The sequence below is a fragment of the Odontesthes bonariensis genome, chromosome 18 (genome assembly GCF_027942865.1).
Source record: "Odontesthes bonariensis isolate fOdoBon6 chromosome 18, fOdoBon6.hap1, whole genome shotgun sequence".
In the NCBI taxonomy this organism is placed as follows: domain Eukaryota; kingdom Metazoa; phylum Chordata; class Actinopteri; order Atheriniformes; family Atherinopsidae; genus Odontesthes; species Odontesthes bonariensis.
In genome coordinates, this window is record NC_134523.1 from 21,958,923 (window position 1) to 21,980,403 (window position 21,481).

The 21,481-nt window shown below is 37.1% G+C and overlaps 3 gene segments (V, D, J or C); 1 reads left to right on the plus strand and 2 right to left on the minus strand.

The window, feature by feature from the left end:
- Positions 1-9,691: 9,691 nt before the first annotated feature.
- Positions 9,692-12,177, minus strand: LOC142367338 (Ig kappa-b4 chain C region-like). The segment is given in 3 exon segments: positions 9,692-10,152; positions 10,839-10,953; positions 12,163-12,177. Coding segments are annotated over 3 exon segments (453 nt in total).
- A 2,161-nt stretch (positions 12,178-14,338) lies between these two features.
- LOC142367223 (immunoglobulin kappa variable 3-11-like) lies at positions 14,339-14,797 on the plus strand. The segment is given in 2 exon segments: positions 14,339-14,390; positions 14,490-14,797. Coding segments are annotated over 2 exon segments (360 nt in total).
- A 1,067-nt stretch (positions 14,798-15,864) lies between these two features.
- LOC142367339 (Ig kappa-b4 chain C region-like) lies at positions 15,865-18,098 on the minus strand. The segment is given in 2 exon segments: positions 15,865-16,187; positions 17,999-18,098. Coding segments are annotated over 2 exon segments (423 nt in total).
- Between the last annotated feature and the right edge of the window lie 3,383 nt (positions 18,099-21,481).

A 21,481-nucleotide genomic window follows, 5' to 3' on the forward strand; every position in this document is an offset into this window, starting at 1 on the left:
CCAGACGTTTTGTCCAAGACATTCTCAATAATACCCTGTAATCTATCTAAATCACTAATGAACCTAACATGCATGTTTTTGGATGGTGAGAGAAAGCCGGAGAACCTGGAGAGAACCCACGCATGCACAGGGAAAACATGCAAACTCCACACTGAAAGGCCCGGCTGGGACTCAAACCAAGAACCCTCTTGCTGTGAGGCGACAGTTCTAACCACCACACCACCCTGCAGCCTTCTCACAAACTGCTTTTATTGTCAAATATGGATTTCATGCACAGTTCAGACCGATGTTTGAAATATATTTATCCACAAATTCCAATAAAGCTTTCGCAAATATTCCTGAGCAGAAGGAAATATCAACATCATCTACATTTTCATTGACATGGACCTTTATATGGTATCATTTCCAGACTTTTTAGAAATCCATCTGTATTCTTAATCTGATTCGTCCTGTTCAGGTGTATCAATCACAAACGTCGTACAAAAACCTCACAGCTGGAGAGGAAGTGAAATGAATGAAGAGCTGCTGAGAAGTAAAATCTATTTGATTAGTTGATCATTTCTAATGTATCACAATCATATCACTTTCAGAATTTATCTACAAATATGATGTTTCTATGGTAAAAAACAGTAATTTGCCAAAAATCAGAAGAAGAAAACACCAAATTACCAGCGTGAATAATCTTCCCACCTTCCTGAACAGACTCTAGTCTGAGGGGAAGCCCTTGTTGGCCAGACATACGATGGTGGGCTTCACCATCTGCAGCTGCTTTCCAGAGGGGGGCAGCACCATCTGGGAAAGAGGGACCTCACACACTGCAGAGACAGAGGATACATTACAGAGTTTAGGTGAAACTCTTCCTCAGGGTTTCACTTCCCTCTATCACCTCAGTTACCATGACAACAGATGAGCATCACTGCTGAACCGCAGCAACAGACAGGTTTCAGAAGTGAAGATAAAGTAGTGAAATAATTTAGGTAAAAAGATCATGAACACAATTTCTCATCTGTTTTAAATGCTAGAGCATATTCATGTAAATATTTGAATAAAACTCTGCTGCTTATCACATTATCAACTGCAGTGATATTTAATTTGATATATGCCACACAGAGTTGTAAAAAAGTAGTCTGATCTCTTATTAACAGTAATGTGAGCCTTCGTGCTGTTGAAACCGATCAAATTTACTCATAAGAACTCCAGTCCTGTTCATTGTCATAAAACCTTCACCAGAGTTGACATCAGAGATTACTGACAGCGTACAAAGTGATACTAACAACACTGTTGTGTGAGTAACTTTACAGGCTTAATAATGAGAAGAATGTAACAGAACATCAAAGATAACTTAAACCTGCAAAGTCTGCAGATTACAGTAATGTCGGAAAGATTGTTGATATTCATTATTTTTTAGAATTTATAAAACAGCAAAGACTCCAATGTTGAGTTATTTTTCTGATATTTGTTCATTTAGAATAAAAGCTGTTCACCACTGAACTATGAATTAGAATCATTCAAACCAATAACACAGGTTAAATGATTTTATAAATCATGTTTTCCCACGAATACAAAACTGTTCTTAAACATTAATATGAAGAAACAGTACTTTTGTTCAGTTTTATTCACAACATGTTTTCATCCATCATAACAGACATTAGAAACTCATTTTTAAACTTAACAAAATATCACAATTAAGTTTTCATCAAACACATCTTTTATTCTGTTGAAAGATAAACTAATACCTGATCAAACAGTATGCAGTCATGTGAAATAGCTTTTTTTAAATATATCAAATAACAGAAAAATGATCAGTTTGGTTGTTCAATGATTCACATGTACTGACAGTTAGATTTCAGTCTGATTCAGCCACAATGATGAATAATTATTGATCAGCTCTAAAAAAAAACCTCTGACAGTAGAGAGACATGTCTTTGGAACAAACAATGCAAAAGATCATTTCAGTTAATAATCAAGAAGTTTGTGTCAAAATACTCAATAAATTCATCAAATAAATAAAGGAAATCACGACTATATTTAAAACACTTTAAAAACAGAAATGAACTGGAGCCTTAAACAATTCTACAATAAAACTTGTTCAATGTTAGAATTATGAGAAGATGTCTTATTGAGGAAGATGAAACTTTTTAAATAGATGATTTTGGTGTTTGTGAATTATGAGCAATGACTTCAAATTTAGATTTTATAGATTTAATGAAACAAACATATATGATGGAACGTGACAAGGATCTGATTAATATCTTAATGAACTCTATTGATAACAAGCATCATCAGAAAGTTCCAACTCCCTGTTGGAGTGAGTCAGAGCATTTCCATAGAGAGCCACTTTGCATCAGCAGCACCATGCTCCAGTGCTCTGAGAGAGTTTATAGTCCTGAGAGTTGAACACTGGATGACTGACAGCTGACCTTCATGACAACAGAAGCCACAGAAATCCTCCTCATCAGAAACATGACTTTGATCTGCGTCCTCATCTGGACTCTCCTCTGCTGCTGCTTCACAGGTAAAGTCCAGAGAATCAAACTCCTCTCCTCTATGAACATCCGTCCCTCTGAAATGAAGCCGACAAAAGCATGAAGCTGCTTTATGTTTTTGTCTCTGTATCCTCAGAGTCCAGAGGTCAGGTCACAGTGACTCAGCCTGGAGCAGTGAGCTCTGCTGTGGGAGGCTCCGTCACCATCACATGTAAAACCAGCCAGAATGTTTACTACGATGGTAACCACTATTTAGCCTGGTACCAACAGAGAGATGGAGAAACTCCTAAACTGCTCTTTTACTATGCTAGCACCAGAGCATCAGGGACTCCAGGTCGTTTTACAGGCAGTGGATCATACTCTGACTTCACTCTGACCATCAGTGGAGTTCAGGCTGAAGATGCTGCAGTTTATTACTGTCAGAGTTACCACTACATCAACAGTCAGGATGTGTTCACACAGTGAAAAACAGTCGTACAAAAACCTCCCTCAGTCAGACTGAACAGAAACTGAACCGACAGCTGCAGAGACTGATACAGTTCACTGAGGACAAACACACACACAAGCATATTAAATATTATCAAGCTTTTTCTATATGACTTTCTCCAATGCAGCCTCATATCCTTTGATTTCTAAGATGAAATAATGTGTGTATCAAGAAGAACTTTCAGGCTGGAGTGCCACTATTAACTATAATTTTCTCCAGTTTTAATCAGTTTTAAGAAACAGATCAGAACTCCTCATAGTGAAAGATGAGTTCTCCCAGAAATCTGTACATCCTTGAATAATATAAGGTATTTTAAATATTAAAGAATATGTGAAGAAGATTTCTTGGAGTGTTATTATAAATATTGAAATGATATAAGTATACTTCATGATAAATAAATCATATACACTACTAGTGAATGTAAAACTATATATGCTCACAACATACAATTATATACATAGTATATGCAATATCAAATGCCATAAAATGAAAAGTTCATTACTATCCTACTTAGTATTGTGTCTTCCATTTCTCTTTGAATCAAATTTGAAGCTTCACAAAAGCTTTGAAAGGCCTCATTTTTACTCACAGACATTAACTGCATGAATCGTTGCTGACTTTGACTTCCATGTTTTCTGGCTCTGCCAACACGTCCAATTTCTGTTTGAAGTTTCCAGAGTAAGAAATCTAAGCTCCTGGGCCTCAGCATCACTTCAGGAATCATCACAGCTTTACTTGATAAAATCTCTTGGACACAAACGCCACGACTTGTAAAAACTTTGAAATTCAAATGACAAAAACGTGCACGTCCATGCACATAGCAGTCCAATGTATCTGCGCACACATCCGGAGTGTAGGAACATTTAATGTGCGGTCTGTGATCGATAAGTTTTGCAGGCAGCATGACAACAATTTATGATGTGCTGACATATCGAAAACTTCAGCTTTGGAGTTTGTGGAGCAGGTTATCTGAGCTCTGTGGCCTCAGGCATCATCCCATGTCTGATCTAGTGTGTGCTGTGAAGCAGCTTCATGGGAAAATAATGATGAGATTAGCAAGGAGACATGCAACAGGCGGGGAAAAAAATGGCATTATTGGCTGCAAATAGGTGGAGTAAACACAAGAAAGCAGGAGGGTGTATGTGACCGAAGGGAAAGCCTCTGAGCATCTGTTGGTCGGGTTCATAAAAAATCACAGTCCCTTTGAACTGAGAATGTGACTGACAAAAGTCACACCTCAGTTCTTTTTTTCCTTTAGAGACTATTTATGTTCTCAGTGCTGTATGTCTCTGTTTTCTGATCTAACTTTATACCGTGATGACTGATCTCTAAATTCAAGATTGATTGAATGATAGCCTGACATTTTGCTGAAAGAATCTCAGTTTTCTTCAAAGAAATATACACTTATGTCAAGTCTGGATTGAAGACTTTCTTCAAGTTTTTAATCAAATCTTTGGGATCTGAAATATTTTAATATTTCTTTCATTTTCCTGTTGGGATCTGTTTGCATCAGTTCCATCAGTTCCTCAGTTTTTCCTCAAGATGGAGCCAAGGAGCAGGGTTGGGCCACAGGCTCTGCAGGTGCGTTTTCCTTCGCACCTGCAAATCATCTACCCTCATCAGAGGAGGATAAGAGGAGGTGTCGGCCAGCACTTCGACGCCCGAGTGTTTTACCGTCGTGGTAACTCTAGCCAGCCGTACCTGAAAATTCTATGTTCAATCTTCTTACTGAAGACTTATTTCTGTATTCTCATTCCCTGTTTCAGGTTTTTTCTCCTGTCGATGGTCTGTACTCAACCTTTGTCTGAGTTTCAGAGGAGAGAAAAACAGGAGAAATGTTTATAATTATAGTATCCATTGATTTTTTTTTTTTAATATGTATATAAATGTCACACAACTCTTGTGTAAGTGTAGATATCTTCTGGAGTTAGTGCACACTGAATTTTAGTTTCCCTTTGTACCCACTCTATGCCAATATATGTGTTTTCACCCCGAACACAGTTGAGATATTGTTTTATATGTACCTATTCAAATCTGAAAATGGACAAAAAGGGATTCAGTATTCAGTTTGTGTTCATTTGAAAAATAGTCCACATCTGATTTTGAGAACAATTGACTGTTTATTGAGACCGATAGCAGAAAAAGAAACAGAAAAGCTACAGAATGCACATAAAGCAACAGAATGCAATAACTGTAAAATATTGTGGCATTTCCCTGCTTCAGCTCCTTAATGGAGGGGGGCAGCACTGTCAGGGTGGGACGGACATCACCTAGGAGACACCAGTCAGCTTAGAGAACAGGAACCACACACTTGTCCATAGAACAGCAGACACTTGGACATCTCTACTGTCAGAGCTGATTTTCTCCTTTAAGAAGTTTCTGTCAGGTTCTGCTCCACCAGTCACTGACTAACACATTGTTTCACTTCCCTTTAAGAAACCTCTGATGCACATCAGCACAGAGAGAATCATCACACAGTTTGATCTGAAATATCTAAAACTGTACGGGAAAGTTAAAATAGCAGATGTCGGCATATTTACAAAGTAAGTTTTGCTTTAGTTCCAGTTCAGAAAAGCACCTCACTCACATTAAACATTCTACATATGGAGCATAAATATTGCTTAAACAAATGAACACATGCTTTATTTTAAAGGGGATTTAAAGTAACGTATGACATGATCATTACAGAGATTTTAGAATATTTCCTCTTTAGTTTAATGTTGTTCGACTTGTTAAAAATGCATGTTTTTCTTCATTGTAGAGACAGTCCTGCCACAATACGATGTCAGCATTGTGTTTTGTAAACACTACCCTGTACAAAAACACATGCAAAATAAAACTTCAAACGTGCTCAGAAGAAAAGTTCAGTGTCTTCGATTTTCTATTTAGAAAATATAAATGAATCCTGAATTTCATGTCAGCAGGTGACTCAAAGACGGTTTGATGAAAAAGGCTTTTTTACCATTGTGTTATATTTCTGTTAATTAATCCTGAACACAAGATTTTAACTGCCCAACAGTTTGTTGTTGTGTGATTCTTTCTTTCATGAGTCAGATCATTTCGACAGGAGACAGAACTGGACTGCAGGCAGGCCAGTTAAACACAAACTGTTTAAGTCACTGTGAACGAGGTCTTTCATTGTGCTGCTGATATAATTTAATTCATCTTGATGAGTAACCATTTGTCTCTCCACAAATGCAATATAAACTTCCACTTATAAACAAGTGTGTCTATCTTTTGATAATCAGCATCATCAGAGTTCCAACTCCCTGTTGGAGTCAGTCAGAGCATTTCCATAGAGAGCCACTTTGCATCAGCAGCACCATGCTCCAGTGCTCTGGGAGAGTTTATAGTCCTGAGAGTTGAACACTGGATGACTGACAGCTGACCTTCATGACACCAGAAGCCACAGAAATCCTCCTCATCAGAAACATGACTTTGATCTGCGTCCTCATCTGGACTCTCCTCTGCTGCTGCTTCACAGGTAAAGTCCAGAGAATCAAACTCCTCTCCTCTATGAACATCCGTCCCTCTGAAATGAAGCCGACAAAAGCATGAAGCTGCTTTATGTTTTTGTCTCTGTATCCTCAGAGTCCAGAGGTCAGGTCACAGTGACTCAGCCTGGAGCAGTGAGCTCTGCTGTGGGAGGCTCCGCCACCATCACATGTAAAACCAGTCAGAATGTTTATGTTGATAGCAACGGCCATCATTTAGCCTGGTACCAACAGAGAGATGGAGAAACTCCTAAACTGCTCATTTACCGTGCTGGCAGCAGAGCATCAGGGACTCCAGGTCGTTTTACAGGCAGTGGATCAAACTCTGACTTCACTCTGACCATCAGTGGAGTTCAGGCTGAAGATGCTGCAGTTTATTACTGTCAGAGTGCTCATCATATCAACAGTCAGTGGGTGTTCACACATTGAAAAACAGTCGTACAAAAACCTCCCTCAGTCAGACTGAACAGAAACTGAACCGACAGCTGCAGAGACTGATACAGTTCACTGAGGACACACACGTTAGAGGTTATTAAACAGTTAAAGGTTAACTCATCCATCTCATCCAGTCAAAATCCATATTAATCTTATTTTCTTATAGATTTATATATAAAAGCAAAAAGGAGCAATTAGTGACAGATCATGAAATATGCTACTCCCATGACCTTTGACCTCAGGTTAATTGTGCATCTCAACTGTCTCAACTATGTGTATTAAAAAAAAAGTGAAAATACAATTAAAGCTGCCGTCGGCAGGTTTTCAAAATTCCGAGTCTAAAGTCGGAAAATTCGAACTGATACAACTTTCGGGCTCTCCCCCTCTGTGGACGAGGTTGTGCACGTGAGTTCACACCAGTGTGCGCGCACACAAGCTGGGGGCAGACTCACGCTCAGCATGGAAGACGTGGTTGGTGACTGTTCTGCTCAGATAATAGATAAATAATAAACCTAACGTGATTGGTTAAAAACAGCCGGGAGCGCTCGATTTTTGCAAGCACGGTTACAGGCTTCAGAGGGAGCTACAGAATTCGGGATTTTTCCTAAACAGCCAATTTAATATTCTCCTTTCAGAATCCCATGACAGTTCAAGCTAATATGACTAAAAAAAAGTTTCCGACGGCAGCTTTAAAGTCAAAATCCTAATTATCAGCGATTTAATGGTCTAGAAGAAATCTGCACATCCTCTCAATACCATAAGATTTGAATAACATTTATCTTGTTGTAGTTTTCTAAAAAAGCTCAACTTGACAATGATTTTAAACAATTGAAGCTTTGATTGCACTAATATTTTCTGCAGATATATAACTATATGTATATCATTATATATATATATATATATACATATATATATATGTATATACTTCATATATATACATCGAAAACTATTATAATAGAACACAAGCATAGGAGCACATGTGAGGGAAACTTTTTTGCACAATTTCTATCTTTTTTAAACACCAGTGATACGAAGGGAGAGAAAATAGCGCCAAGCGATTGTGAGGTCTGACGTTTTCCTGCACAACGATTTTCTGATGCAAATGTATTACTCTTTTGAACGCATATTGTTTTGAGAAGCAAAACGCTTTATTTTTTAAACACCAGCTAACTAGCCAGACTACTTTCGTCAACGCCAAAACGAGGCCGGAACTCGGCTCACAGGACGCAGTAGGGGGGTAAGAAAATGTTCATAAACGATATTGCTAGTATGGGATGTCATACAGCTTCACTTCAAAAGAGGCCAACTATCCCTTTAAATTCATGAGTTGATACCAAACATGAAAATAGGTGGTGGTTCAGGGTGAGACTCTCCTCTGAAAATGTTATGATACAATTAGGTTCACCACAATAATGCTCTGCTTTGATGGAGAAACACTGAAACAAGCCGCATTGACCATGTTAAAGAAATGATCTTCTGCTTGGATGATGATAATTTTTCTTCAAGCTGGATTTGTCTCAATAACTGTTGTCATATTTTTTTTACGTTTTAATGGTTCATCAGGGGATATCATCCTGACTCAGGCTCCTGGATCTCAGTCTGTTTCTCCAGGACAGACTGTCTCTTTAAAATGTAAAGCCAGTTCAGGTGTTAGCCATGATGTGCAGTGGTATCTTCAAAAACCTGGAGAAGCTCCTAAGCTCCTAAATCATGATGGTAATGTGCGTCAGTCTTGAGTTTCTGGTCGTTTCAGTGGAAGTTATTCTGGAACTGACTTCACTCTGAGCATCAGTGGAGTTCAGCCTGAAGATGCAGGAGTTTATTACGGTCAGCAGGATTACAGCTGGCCACTCACACAGTGAAAAAAGGTCGTACAAAAACACAAATCTGTACAAATCCACAGCTACACTACAGCAGAGGCTTTTAAATAGAGTAAATATGTTTATGTAACAGAATACTGTCACAAAACATCACATCAACTCACATTCTTAACAAATTATTTAACACACCATATCTCATTGCAGAAAAAATACTTGGTGTATTTTCCATTATTATATCATCACTGTTAATGATGAAACTGAGAAAAACTAAATGTTGTTAATTAGATAAATCTACTGTCTAATTTTAATGCAGAAGTATATGAAATCAGGTGCACATTTATGATATGAGCTTGATGAATTATTAAATTTGTTTATTCTTTAAAATGCTATCAACATTAATTGAAGCATATAAATGGGAGTGTGAACATTTTGCTGACAGTAGATCCAGACGATACCGTCTTCTTCTATTCAATATGAATCTTTATGTATTTCCTTATTTGCTCTGAAAAAAATCAGATCCATGTTTATTCATTTAATCAAAAATATTCTACATTAGAAGTTTAATAAATAAAAATGGAAATTTCACACTTTAAAGTGAAATCATCATCAAAATACTTTTTAGGTAAAACTTCATACGTGAAATGTTGGACATGGATCTGTTTCAAGACCTGATATAAGTGAGAGTCATTGTTACTGTCAATGTTAATTAAAGTTTGACTATATTTGGGCCTCAGTCTCCATCCTGGTCTGTTAGATGGTGCTGAGACAGGTTTGTTTTACCGGACTGATGATGTGTTGCTGGAACAGTAATCCTGCCCTGTAGATATTTCCTAACAACCAAAGAAAATTAGATAGAACAATCTCTATCAAAGTTGTGTGATATTTAGAGTCTCCTTTTGGACTGAGATAATCTATCTAACTTATTTTAGTGCTGTAAGGTTCAAATGTCATGAAAAAGAAGTAAAAATACAAGTTTGATTTGTTTTTATTATTTCAAACGAACAGAAGCAAGAAACACCTTTAAGATGAAATCAGTAAGACTTTTAAAGCAAAAAGACTGAGAGCAGGAACAGAACAGAATCAGTATCAGAGTCCCAGTGAGTCAGGTCAGGACTGGGAACACCGGTCTCTCCTCACTGTCTCTGAGACTGGAGTCTGGCAGCCCTGGATGGCCTCACAGGTCACAGAGCTGGCCTTCTCCCACAGGTCTGCAGGGAGCCTCAGGGTGCTGCTCCAGCTGTAGAGGCCGTCCTTCTGCAGCACAAAGCGGCTCGTGCTCTGATCCAAGCTGCTGCTGCTGCCGTCCACCTTCCAGGACAGACTCCAGTCTGAGGGGAAGCCCTTGTTGGCCAGACACATGAGGGTGGCCTTGCCCTTCTGCAGCCCCTCTGTGGAGGGGGGGAACACCGTCAGGGTGGGACGGGTATCACCTAGGAAACACCAGTCAGGTCAGAGGACAGCAACCATAAAAATGTCAATCAAACAGCAGACAGTTGGACACCTTTAGTGTGAGAGAGTTGACTTTCCACTTGTAGAAGTTTCTGTCACATGTAATTTCTGCTCCATCAGTCACTGACTAACACATTGTTTCACTTCCCTTTAAGAAACTTCTCAGCAGAGACAGAAAATCATCTCATAGTTTTACCAGAAATATCTGAAACTGTACGGGATGTAAAACAAACACATGTGACATTATAAGTTTTACTTCAATATTCTCAAAAGTGAAAATATACATCAGTTAAAAGAATTTTCTGAAGACCAGTTCTAACATTAAATGTTCTTCAGATGGAGCAAAGTCATTATTTGATAAAACACTGCAAACTATTTCAAATTAAATTTCACATATGACATTATTCTAATAGAGAATTTAAAATTGAAACCACTCATTGGTCAAATTTAGTCTTTGGACTTTAAAGCTTCTGAAATACAGTTTGACATAAACGTAGAAAAATATCATCAAAGCTGATCTGACTTGACTTCCACAAAGATAAGTAAAACTATGAATCCTGAAATAGTTTAAAATGATGAATAAACATATTTTACTCAGTTTAAGACATTCAAATAATTCCTCAAATATAAAATATTGTATTTCTCCATAAAAACAATATAAACTTACTTCCAACATCCAGTCTGGTTCCTCCACCGAACGTGTACCACAGTGATACAAACTCATTGAGCCGCCGTACAAAAACCTCTGACTGCACAGAGACACGGCTCACGGCTTTCTGACTCTGAGACAAACAAACTCACCAAACATTTTTTTGATTTCTGAACAATTTCATCTCATCAAACTTTATCGTATTAAAACTGAAAATAACACAGAGCAACAAATCAGATTTTTACATGTGGATCAATATTTTTACATATCACTCAAAAGTGTAAAAATATTCCTCGAGTTATGAAAAAAGACTTATTCATTGCTGTCCTGCTAAACATTTTTATCAGAAGTGAGATATTCTGATCACATTAATCACAAAAAATAAAAAAGATACTGATACTGATAAATATTTTGAATCAGTAGCACATTAAAGCTATTGATCCACTGATGAGACCAGACATACCCTAACTCAGTCATTTTATAAATGAATCATTATTTTATCAATCCTAAATTATATTCTCTCCTACAAAATAAGGATGAAATCCTAGAGGGGGATGTTTCAAACAGGATTAAAGCTAAAGTGTCTAAAGACTCAAGAGACTCACTCCAGAACAAGAAATCTTTCCACAGAGCAAAGTGTTTTCTCTATAAAGGCTACTTTCAGCTCCTTTATAGTAACATCACTATATTTTCAGTGCTTCCAGAACATTATATTCTTATAGTTGTCTGAATAAAGTTTAACATACTTACATTTTGTATAATGTGAAAATTCCACAAATATAACACAGCACATCTTTTACATGTTCAGAAATGTTTTTATGGAGGTGGGAAGAGGTGTAGGGTGGCGTTATTGTCCAAGTGCTTTTCACCTTTCAACTTTGCTCAGTGTTGTAGTATGTTTGGGTGGGATGTGAATAAAAACATGCTTATATTTTGGCATCATGCATTGTAAAACAACTAAAACTTTTCCACCATTATGATGTTTTTGATATAGGTCAAATGTATCCGTTTGTGTGTTGACTGGGCCCTAAAAGCACAAACCCCATAAGTTTGAAACTTTGTTTAACAGAAACAATTAAAAAATGTATTGATTTTCAGCATTTCTATTGACCAACTTTTCAGAAAATATAAAGAAATGTTCAGTTTCATACCAGCAAGAGGAAAAAGGCATGTTTATCATTGTGTTTACCTTTTCCTCTATGTTACACTTTTTAATAATTTGGGAGATGAAGAGAAAAATCTTTTAATCCATTCATCATTTTCTATAGCTGCTTTATCCAATCCAGGGTCTCAGGTGGCTGGAGCCTATCCCAGCTGTCATTGGGCGTTAGGCGGGGTACACCTTGGAGAGGTCCATCACTCCATTAGTCCATTACACTTGACTTATAAACACGTTATTTATCTATTTATATCAATCATCATCAGAGAGTTCCAACCCCCTGTTGGAGACAGTCAGAGCATTTCCATAGAGAGCCACTTTGCATCAGCAGCACCATGCTCCAGTGCTCTGGGAGAGTTTATAGTCCTGAGAGTTGAACACTGGATGACTGACAGCTGACCTTCATGACACCAGAAGCCACAGAAATCCTCCTCATCAGAAACATGACTTTGATCTGCGTCCTCATCTGGACTCTCCTCTGCTGCTGCTTCACAGGTAAAGTCCAGAGAATCAAACTCCTCTCCTCTATGAACATCCGTCCCTCTGAAATGAAGCCGACAAAAGCATGAAGCTGCTTTATGTTTTTGTCTCTGTATCCTCAGAGTGTAAAATCCAGGCCACAGTGACTCAGCCTGGAGCAGTGAGCTCTGCTGTGGGAGGCTCCGTCACCATCACATGTAAAACCAGTCAGAGGGTACATGTTTGGAATAGCTACCACTTTTTAGCCTGGTACCAACAGAGAGATGGAGAAACTCCTAAACTGCTCATTTACTTTGCTAGCAGCAGAGCATCAGGGACTCCAGTTCGTTTTACAGGCAGTGGATCAAACTCTGACTTCACTCTGACCATCAGTGGAGTTCAGGCTGAAGATGCTGCAGTTTATTACTGTCAGAGTGCTCATTATATCAACAGTCAGTGGGTGTTCACACAGTGAAAAACAGTCGTACAAAAACCTCCCTCAGTCAGCCTGAACAGAAACTGAACCGACAGCTGCAGAGACTGATACAGTTCACTGAGGACACACACATTAGAGGTTATTAAACAGTTAAAGGTTAATTCATCCATCACATCCAGGCAAAATCCATATTAATCTTATTTTTCAGATAGATTTACATATTAAAGCAAAGAGGAGTCAATGAGTGACAGTTCATGAAATATACTACTCCCATGACCTTTGACCTCAGGTTAATTCTGCATCTCAACTGTCTCAACTATGTGTATTAAAAAAAAAGTGAAAATACATTTAAAATTAAAATCCTAATTATCAACGATTTAATTGTCAAGAAGAAATCTGCACATCCTCTCAGATTTCTATAACTTTTATCTAGTTCTAGTTATCTAAAAAAGCTCAACTTGACAATGATTTAAAAAAAATTGAATTTTTGATTACACAAATATTTTCTGCGACATATATAACTATATATATATAACTATATATATATATATATATATATATGTATGTATACATATATGCATTGGAAGCTATTATGATAGAACACGAGCAAAGGAGCACATGTGAGGGAAACTATTTGACACAATTTCTATCTTTTTTAAATAATTTTTTAAACACCAGGTCCAAGCTGTTTTATGTCATACAGTTAAACAGAGACACTGTCTTATCACTCTGAAATAACAGTCAGTGTTTCAATGCCACCTGTTGTTATAAAACTGGTGTCCTGACCAGAGTTAAAGGCATTCACTGTGAATTTCATTGATCTATTGTCTGATTAGTAAATCAACATATGACAGCAGGGATTCTTCTGATAACAAGAGGTTACATAATAATAGAAGAACATGCAATGGCAGATTCTCTTTAAAAGACAAACCAAATGTACAAAAAAAATTAATTTAAATGTGTTTATTTTGACCTTGTAAACTGAAATTTCTTAAATCAGATGAAGTTTTGGACATTTCTGTGAAGAAGTTCTTCAGCATTTGGAGATTTGTGTCTGAATGATGGATATTCAGATTATACTACATACATCAAGAATTATGCATGATGACTGATATGAATGAAAATTCAGTTTAACTGAAACCCTCTGAACAGCTTCTAAGTGGGCTGTATGCTTTGATCCCAAATGTTCAGGTTTAACTTTTAAGTCAGAATGAAAATAGCCAAAATACTGAAAACACAAATCATTTTGAAAAATATCATTTTAAGTAGAAAACTAAAAGAATGTGGAGTAATAATCTCAGCACAGAGCAGGAAACATCCTGACATGTAGAGGACAGCTCCAGCTGACTGACTCTGGGTGTTTGCATATGTGTCCTGCCTCTCTGCTCCCAGATGTTAAGAGGTCAGTGTTGATCAGTGGCTGTCCAGACCTTTCAGAGACACTGACACACCAGCAGCACCATGATGATGATGCCACTGACTCTGCTGCTGAGCACCCTGGGGCTCCTTGTTCAGGGTGAGAAATGAGCAGCATTTACCATCATTCTCTGTTTTTAAACTGACGGCTTTTCTTCCAGTTAGATTTGTTGCAATAATTCATCTCCTCTTTTTCCAGGTTCATCAGCAGAAATCATCCTGACTCAGACTCCTGGATCTCAGTCTGTTTCTCCAGGACAGACTGTCTCTATGAAATGTAAAGCCAGTTCAAGTGTTAGCGATGATGTCAACTGGTATCTTCAAAAACCTGGAGATGCTCCTAAGCTCCTAATTCATGATGGTAATTCCCGTTGGTCTGGAGTTTCTGATCGTTTCAGTGGAAGTTATTCTGGAACTGACTTCACTCTGAGCATCAGTGGAGTTCAGCCTGAAGATGCAGGAGTTTATTACTGTCAGCAGCGTTACAGCTTCCCGTTCACACAGTGAAACAACGTCGTACAAAAACCTCAGTCAGCTGCAGAGGAACTGATCCACAGCTGCACTACAGCAGAGGCTTTTAAATAGAGTAAATATGTTTATGTAACAGAATACTGTCACAAAACATCACATCAACTCACATTCTTAACAAATTATTTAATACACCGTGTCTCATTGCAGAAAAAATACTTGGTGTATTTTCCATTATTATATCATCACTGTTAATAATGAAACTGAGACAAACTAAATGTTGTTAATTTGATAAATCCACTGTCTAATTTTAATGCAGAAGTATATGAAATCAGGTGCATATTTATGATATGACCTTGATGAATTATTAAATTTGTTTATTCTTTAAAATGCTATCAACATTAATTGAAGCATATAAATAAGAGTGTAAACATTTTGCTGATAGTAGATCCAGACCATACCGTCTTCTTCTTTTCAATATGAATTTTTATGTATTTTCTTATTTGCTCTGAAAAAAAATCAGATTCATGTTTATTCATTTAATCAAAAATATTCTACATTAGAAGTTAAACATTTTAATTTCACATTTTAGAGTGAAATCATCATCAAAATACTTTTTAGGTAAAACTTCATACATGAAATGTTGGACATGGATCTGTTTCAAGACCTGATATAAGTGAGAGTCATTGTTACTGTCAATGTTAATTAAAGTTTGACTATATTTGGGCCTCAGTCTCCATCCTGGTCTGTTAGATGGTGCTGAGACAGGTTTGTTTTACCGGACTGATGATGTGTTGCTGGAACAGTAATCCTGCCCTGTAGATATTTCCTAACAACCAAAGAAAATTAGATAGAACAATCTCTATCAAAGTAGTGTGATATTTAGTGTTTCCTTTTGGACTGAGATAATCTATCTAACTTATTTTAGTGCTGTAAGGTTCAAATGTCATGAAAAAAAAGTAAAAATACAAGTTTGATTTGTTTTTATTATTTGAAACGAACAGAAGCAAGAAACAACTTTAAGATGAAATCAGTAAGACTTTTAAAGCAAATAGACTGAGAGCAGGAACAGAACAGAATCAGTATCAGAGTCCCAGTGAGTCAGGTCAGGACTGGGAACACTGGTCTCTCCTCACTGTCTCTGAGACTGGAGTCTGGCAGCCCTGGATGGCCTCACAGGTCACAGAGCTGGCCTTCTCCCACAGGTCTGCAGGGAGCCTCAGGGTGCTGCTCCAGCTGTAGAGGCCGTCCTTCTGCAGCACAAAGCGGCTCGTGCTCTGATCCAAGCTGCTGCTGCTGCCGTCCACCTTCCAGGACAGACTCCAGTCTGAGGGGAAGCCCTTGTTGGCCAGACACATGAGGGTGGCCTTGCCCTTCTGCAGCCCCTCCGTGGAGGGGGGGTACACCGTCAGGGTGGGACGGGTATCACCTAGGAAACACCAGTCAGGTCAGAGGACAGCAACCATAAAACTGTCAATCAAACAGCAGACAGTTGGACACCTTTAGTGTGAGAGAGTTGACTTTCCACTTGTAGAAGTTTGAGTCACATGTAATTTCTGCTCCATCAGTCACTGACTAACACATTGTTTCACTTCCCTTTAAGAAACTTCTCAGCAGAGACAGAAAATCATCTCATAGTTTTACCAGAAATATCTGAAACTGTACGGGATGTAAAACAAACACATGTGACATTATAAGTTTTACTTCAACATTCTCAAAAGTGAAAATATACATCAGTTAAAAGAATTTTCTGAAGACCAGTTCTAACATTAAATGTTCTTCAGATGGAGCAAAGTCATTATTTGAAAAAAACACTGCAAACTATTTTAAATTAAATTTCACATATGGCATTATTCTAATAGAGAATTTAAAATTTAAACCACTCATTGGTCAAATTTAGTCTTTGGACTTTAAAGCTTCTAAAATACAGTTTGACATAAACGTAGAAAAATATCATCAAAGCTGATCTACCGACTTCCACAAAGATAAGTAAAACTGTGAATCCTGAAATAGTTTAAAATGATGAATAAACATATTTTACTCAGTTTAAGACATTCAAATAATCCTTCAAATATAAAATATTGTATTTCTCCATAAAAACAATATAAACTTACTTCCAACATCCAGTCTGGTTCCTCCACCGAACGTGTACCACAGTGATACAAACTCATTGAGCCGCCGTACAAAAACCTCTGACTGCACAGAGACATGGCTCACGGCTTTCTGACTCTGAGACAAACAAACTCACCAAACCTTTTTTTGATTTCTGAACAATTTCCTCTCATCAAACTTTATCGTCTTAAAACTGAAAATAACACAGAGCAACAAATCTGATTTTTACATGTGGATTAATATTTTTACATATCACTCAAAAGTGTAAAAATATTCCTCGAGTTATGAAAAAAGACTTATTCATTGCTGTCCTGCTAAACATTTTTGTCAGAAGTGAGATATTCTGATCACATTAATTAACAAATAAAAATAGAAACTGATACTGATAAATATTTTGAATCAGTAGCACATTAAAGCTATTGATCCACTGATAACACCAGACATATCCTAACTCAGTCATTATATAAATGAATCATTATTTTATCAACGCTAAATTATATTCTCTCCTACAAAATAAGGATGAAATCCTAGAGGGGGATGTTTCAAACAGGATTAAAGCTAAAGTGTCTAAAGACTCAAGAGACTCACTCCAGAACAAGAAATCTTTCCACAGAGCAAAGTGTTTTCTCTATAAAGGCTACTTTCAGCTCCTTTATAGTAACATCACTATATTTTCAGTGCTTCCAGATAGGGGTGTGACGATACACTCATCTCACGAGACGATACGATACACGATATTGGGTTCACGAGATCGATACAATACGATATTTTAAGAAAACTAAAATGACAAATTATGACTGGATAACAGACTTTTATTTAACTGAGTTGCACATGCATTTATAATTCTTAACAACATGCATGATGTAAGCATGAACTTTGAAACTTCTTCCTCTACAAATTGAAATAAAAATAAAAATGTATAAAAGTTAAAATAAAATAAATAAAATGAAATATTTCTCCTTTTTTCAAGTGCAAACAATATTATATGCAAAACAAAAAGTTATTCTCTCTCAATACAGAGTGCAAATAGTGCAAACAGAGCCTGACCAAGTATGTCACTGACTGACAATTTGCTGCAACTACACAGCCATGTTCTTTTTTAAGAATATTAGCATGTCACTCTCTTGCCATTCATCATTTCTGCCGGGTAGCCAAAATGCTTCCAAACGAAGGATTTGAAAGTGGCGGGGGCATCTTCAATAGTAATGGGTGCATCTTCCAACGTCATTTTGGCTGCTTACTGGATCACAAATCTCGCGAGACAGATTTCAGAGTCCACGTTTCCTGTTTCCTGTTGGGTGTTTTTTTTTTTTTTTGTAGTGTAGGCCTAATCAAAGATTTTCTTAGTTTTCACCGTCTCTGGTGTAATGAAAATAAATAAATAAGTGATCAAGCAAAAAAAAAACAAAAAAAAAAAAAAACTCACGATACAGATTTTTGAAGCGACGAGAAATATCGCGGAGTTTAATATCGCGAGATCTCGTGCCACGAGATCTCGTCACACCCCTACTTCCAGAACATTATATTCTTATGGTTGTCTGAATAAAGTTTAACATACTTACATTTTGTCTCGTGTGAAAATTCCACAAATATAACACAGCACATCTTTTACATGTTCAGAAATGTTTTTATGGAGGTGGGAAGAGGTGTAGGGTGCCGTTATTGTCCAAGTGCTTTTCACCTTTCAACTTTGCTCAGTGTTGTAGAATGTTTGGGTGAGATGTGAATAAAAACATGGTTATATGTTGGCATCATGTGTTGTAAAACATGTGCAAAAATTTTCCTCCATTATGATGTTTTTGATATGAGGTCAAATGTATCCGTTGTGTGTTGACTGGGCCCTAAAAGCACAAACCCCATAAGTTTGAACCTTTGTTTAACAGAAACAATTAAAAAATGTATTGATTTTCAGCATTTCCATTGACCAACTATTCAGAAAATATAAAGAAATATTTCACAGAAATGTTGACAAATTTTAGCAAAGCTGATCTTAGCCAAGCTCTATGAGGATAAATAAAAACTATGACCGTTACAATTTTTGTCAAGAAGATATTTTTCATTCAAACATTAAATGGAATAAAGCCCACTTAAAACTTACAGTCATTGATATTAAATACAGTAAAAACTTACTTCCAAACTCCAGTCTGGTTCCTCCACCAAAAGTCCACCACAGGGATTCAGTCGCCGTACAAAAACCTCTGACTGCACAGAGACACGGCTCTCTGACTCTGAGAAAAACAAACTCAGCAAAACTTTTTGCCTTTTATGGAATTTTAGCTGAAAATGAATGAATGAATGAAAACTGAAGCTCAGACAGAGCAACAAATGTCTCACATCAGAGTTTTTATGGTAGTAGTTTTACTTTTGTGAAAAGAAGGAGAGACTTATTTAATGCTGGATTGCAAAACATATGTACAAATGGTGAGATATCAGGACTGTATTGATTAACTAATAATAGATATAAGAGATGTTCTTCCATTTTGCATCACATGTTACTGTCATACATGGTCCAACAAATTTCTATCTACTATATTCTTGATTCTTCAGAAACATTCAGTTCTTACGGTTGTCTTTTTATGACATTTTTATGATGTGAAACTGTCAGAAACTTTATGAAGCTCATCTTCTGCATGTTCCAAAATGCTTTTAATGAGAAAAGAAGAGGTGTAGTACTTTTAATTCAACTTATTTTTTATTGTTGTGGTTTATGTGGGTTTTATTTTTGGTTAGATGTCAGCATTGTGTTTTGTAAACACTACTCTGTACAAAAACACATGCAAAATAAAACGTGCTCAGAAGAAAAGTTCAGTGTCTTCATTGAATTATTTAGAAAATATAAATGAATCCTGAATTTCATGTCAGCAGGTGACTCAAAGAAGGTTTAATGAAAAAGGCTTTTTTTACCATTGTGTTACATTTCTGTTAATTAATCCTGAACACAAGATTTTAACTGCCCAACAGTTTGCTGTTGTCTGATTCTCTCTTTCATGAGTCAGATCATTTCGACAGGAGACAGATCTGGACTGCAGTTAGGCCAGTTAAACACAAACTGTTTAAGTCACTGTGAACAAGTTCTTGCATTGTCCTGCTGATATCATTTCATTCATCTTGAACTATTTGTCTCTCCAAAACTGCAATATAAACTTCCACTTATAAACAAGTGTGTCTATCTTTTGATAATCAGCATCATCAGAAAGTTCCAACTCCCTGTTGGAGTGAGTCAGAGCATTTCCATAGAGAGCCACTTTGCATCAGCAGCACCATGCTCCAGTGCTCTGGGAGAGTTTATAGTCCTGAGAGTTGAACACTGGATGACTGACAGCTGACCTTCATGACACCAGAAGCCACAGAAATCCTCCTCATCAGAAACATGACTTTGATCTGCGTCCTCATCTGGACTCTCCTCTGCTGCTGCTTCACAGGTAAAGTCCAGAGAATCAAACTCCTCTCCTCTATGAACATCCGTCCCTCTGAAATGAAGCCGACAAAAGCATGAAGCTGCTTTATGTTTTTGTCTCTGTATCCTCAGAGTCCAGAGGTCAGGTCACAGTGACTCAGCCTGGAGCAGTGAGCTCTACTGTGGGAGGCTCCGTCACCATCTCATGTAAAACCAGTCAGAATGTTGTTGGCTCCAACTATTTAGCCTGGTACCAACAGAGAGATGGAGAAACTCCCAAACTTTTCATCATGTATGTTAATCAGCGATTATCAGGGATTCCAGCTCGTTTTACAGGCAGTGGATCAAACTCTGACTTCACTCTGACCATCAGTGGAGTTCAGGCTGAAGATGCTGCAGTTTATTACTGTCAGAGTCAACACCATATAAACAGTCAGTATGTGTTCACACAGTGAAAAACAGTCGTACAAAAACCTCCCTCAGTAAGCCTGAACAGAAACTGAACCGACAGCTGCAGAGACTGATACAGTTCACTGAGGATACACACTCAAACAAAAGCACATATATGAACGATTGATAAACTCTACGTGTAACACACATTTAATCTCTGTCAATAGATGCATATAAACACATTTCACATATTTGTCCGTACATGAACTCTCTTTAAGAGTATTACCATTAATTCAACATTATTAACCCGACATCGCAGGTGACTGAAGCTCCAGTTCTCGTCACAGTCTTCCAAATATTAGTGTGAATTATCTTTATCCAAGTCTGTCCAAGTACATGGAGACAATAACACTACAGAAATAATAATAAATGATATTTTTTGTTTTAAAATTTATTTTGATTCATTTATTTTTTATCCATGAATACACTTTCATGACTGGCAGCAGTTAGAAGATTAATGAAGATTTTAGGACACACAAACAGAAAGTTCAAATATTTACGCTGTGAATGAAAAGTGGGCAACTATTCAGATTTCAAGCATGATATTATCCTTAATTATTATTTTTATTAGAACTGAGTCTATTGAGCCTTTGGTTAGTTTAAGGTAGAAATTTGTAGATCAATGCATTTTATTTTTAGTAATTTTCAGATGTTTTTTTCAAACATAATTCACAACATGTACAGATAAGTTGTTAATAACTTTCCTTCATGAAAAAAACTGGCGCTCCAAACAGTCAGTATTTAATACAGTAAGTTATAAAGTA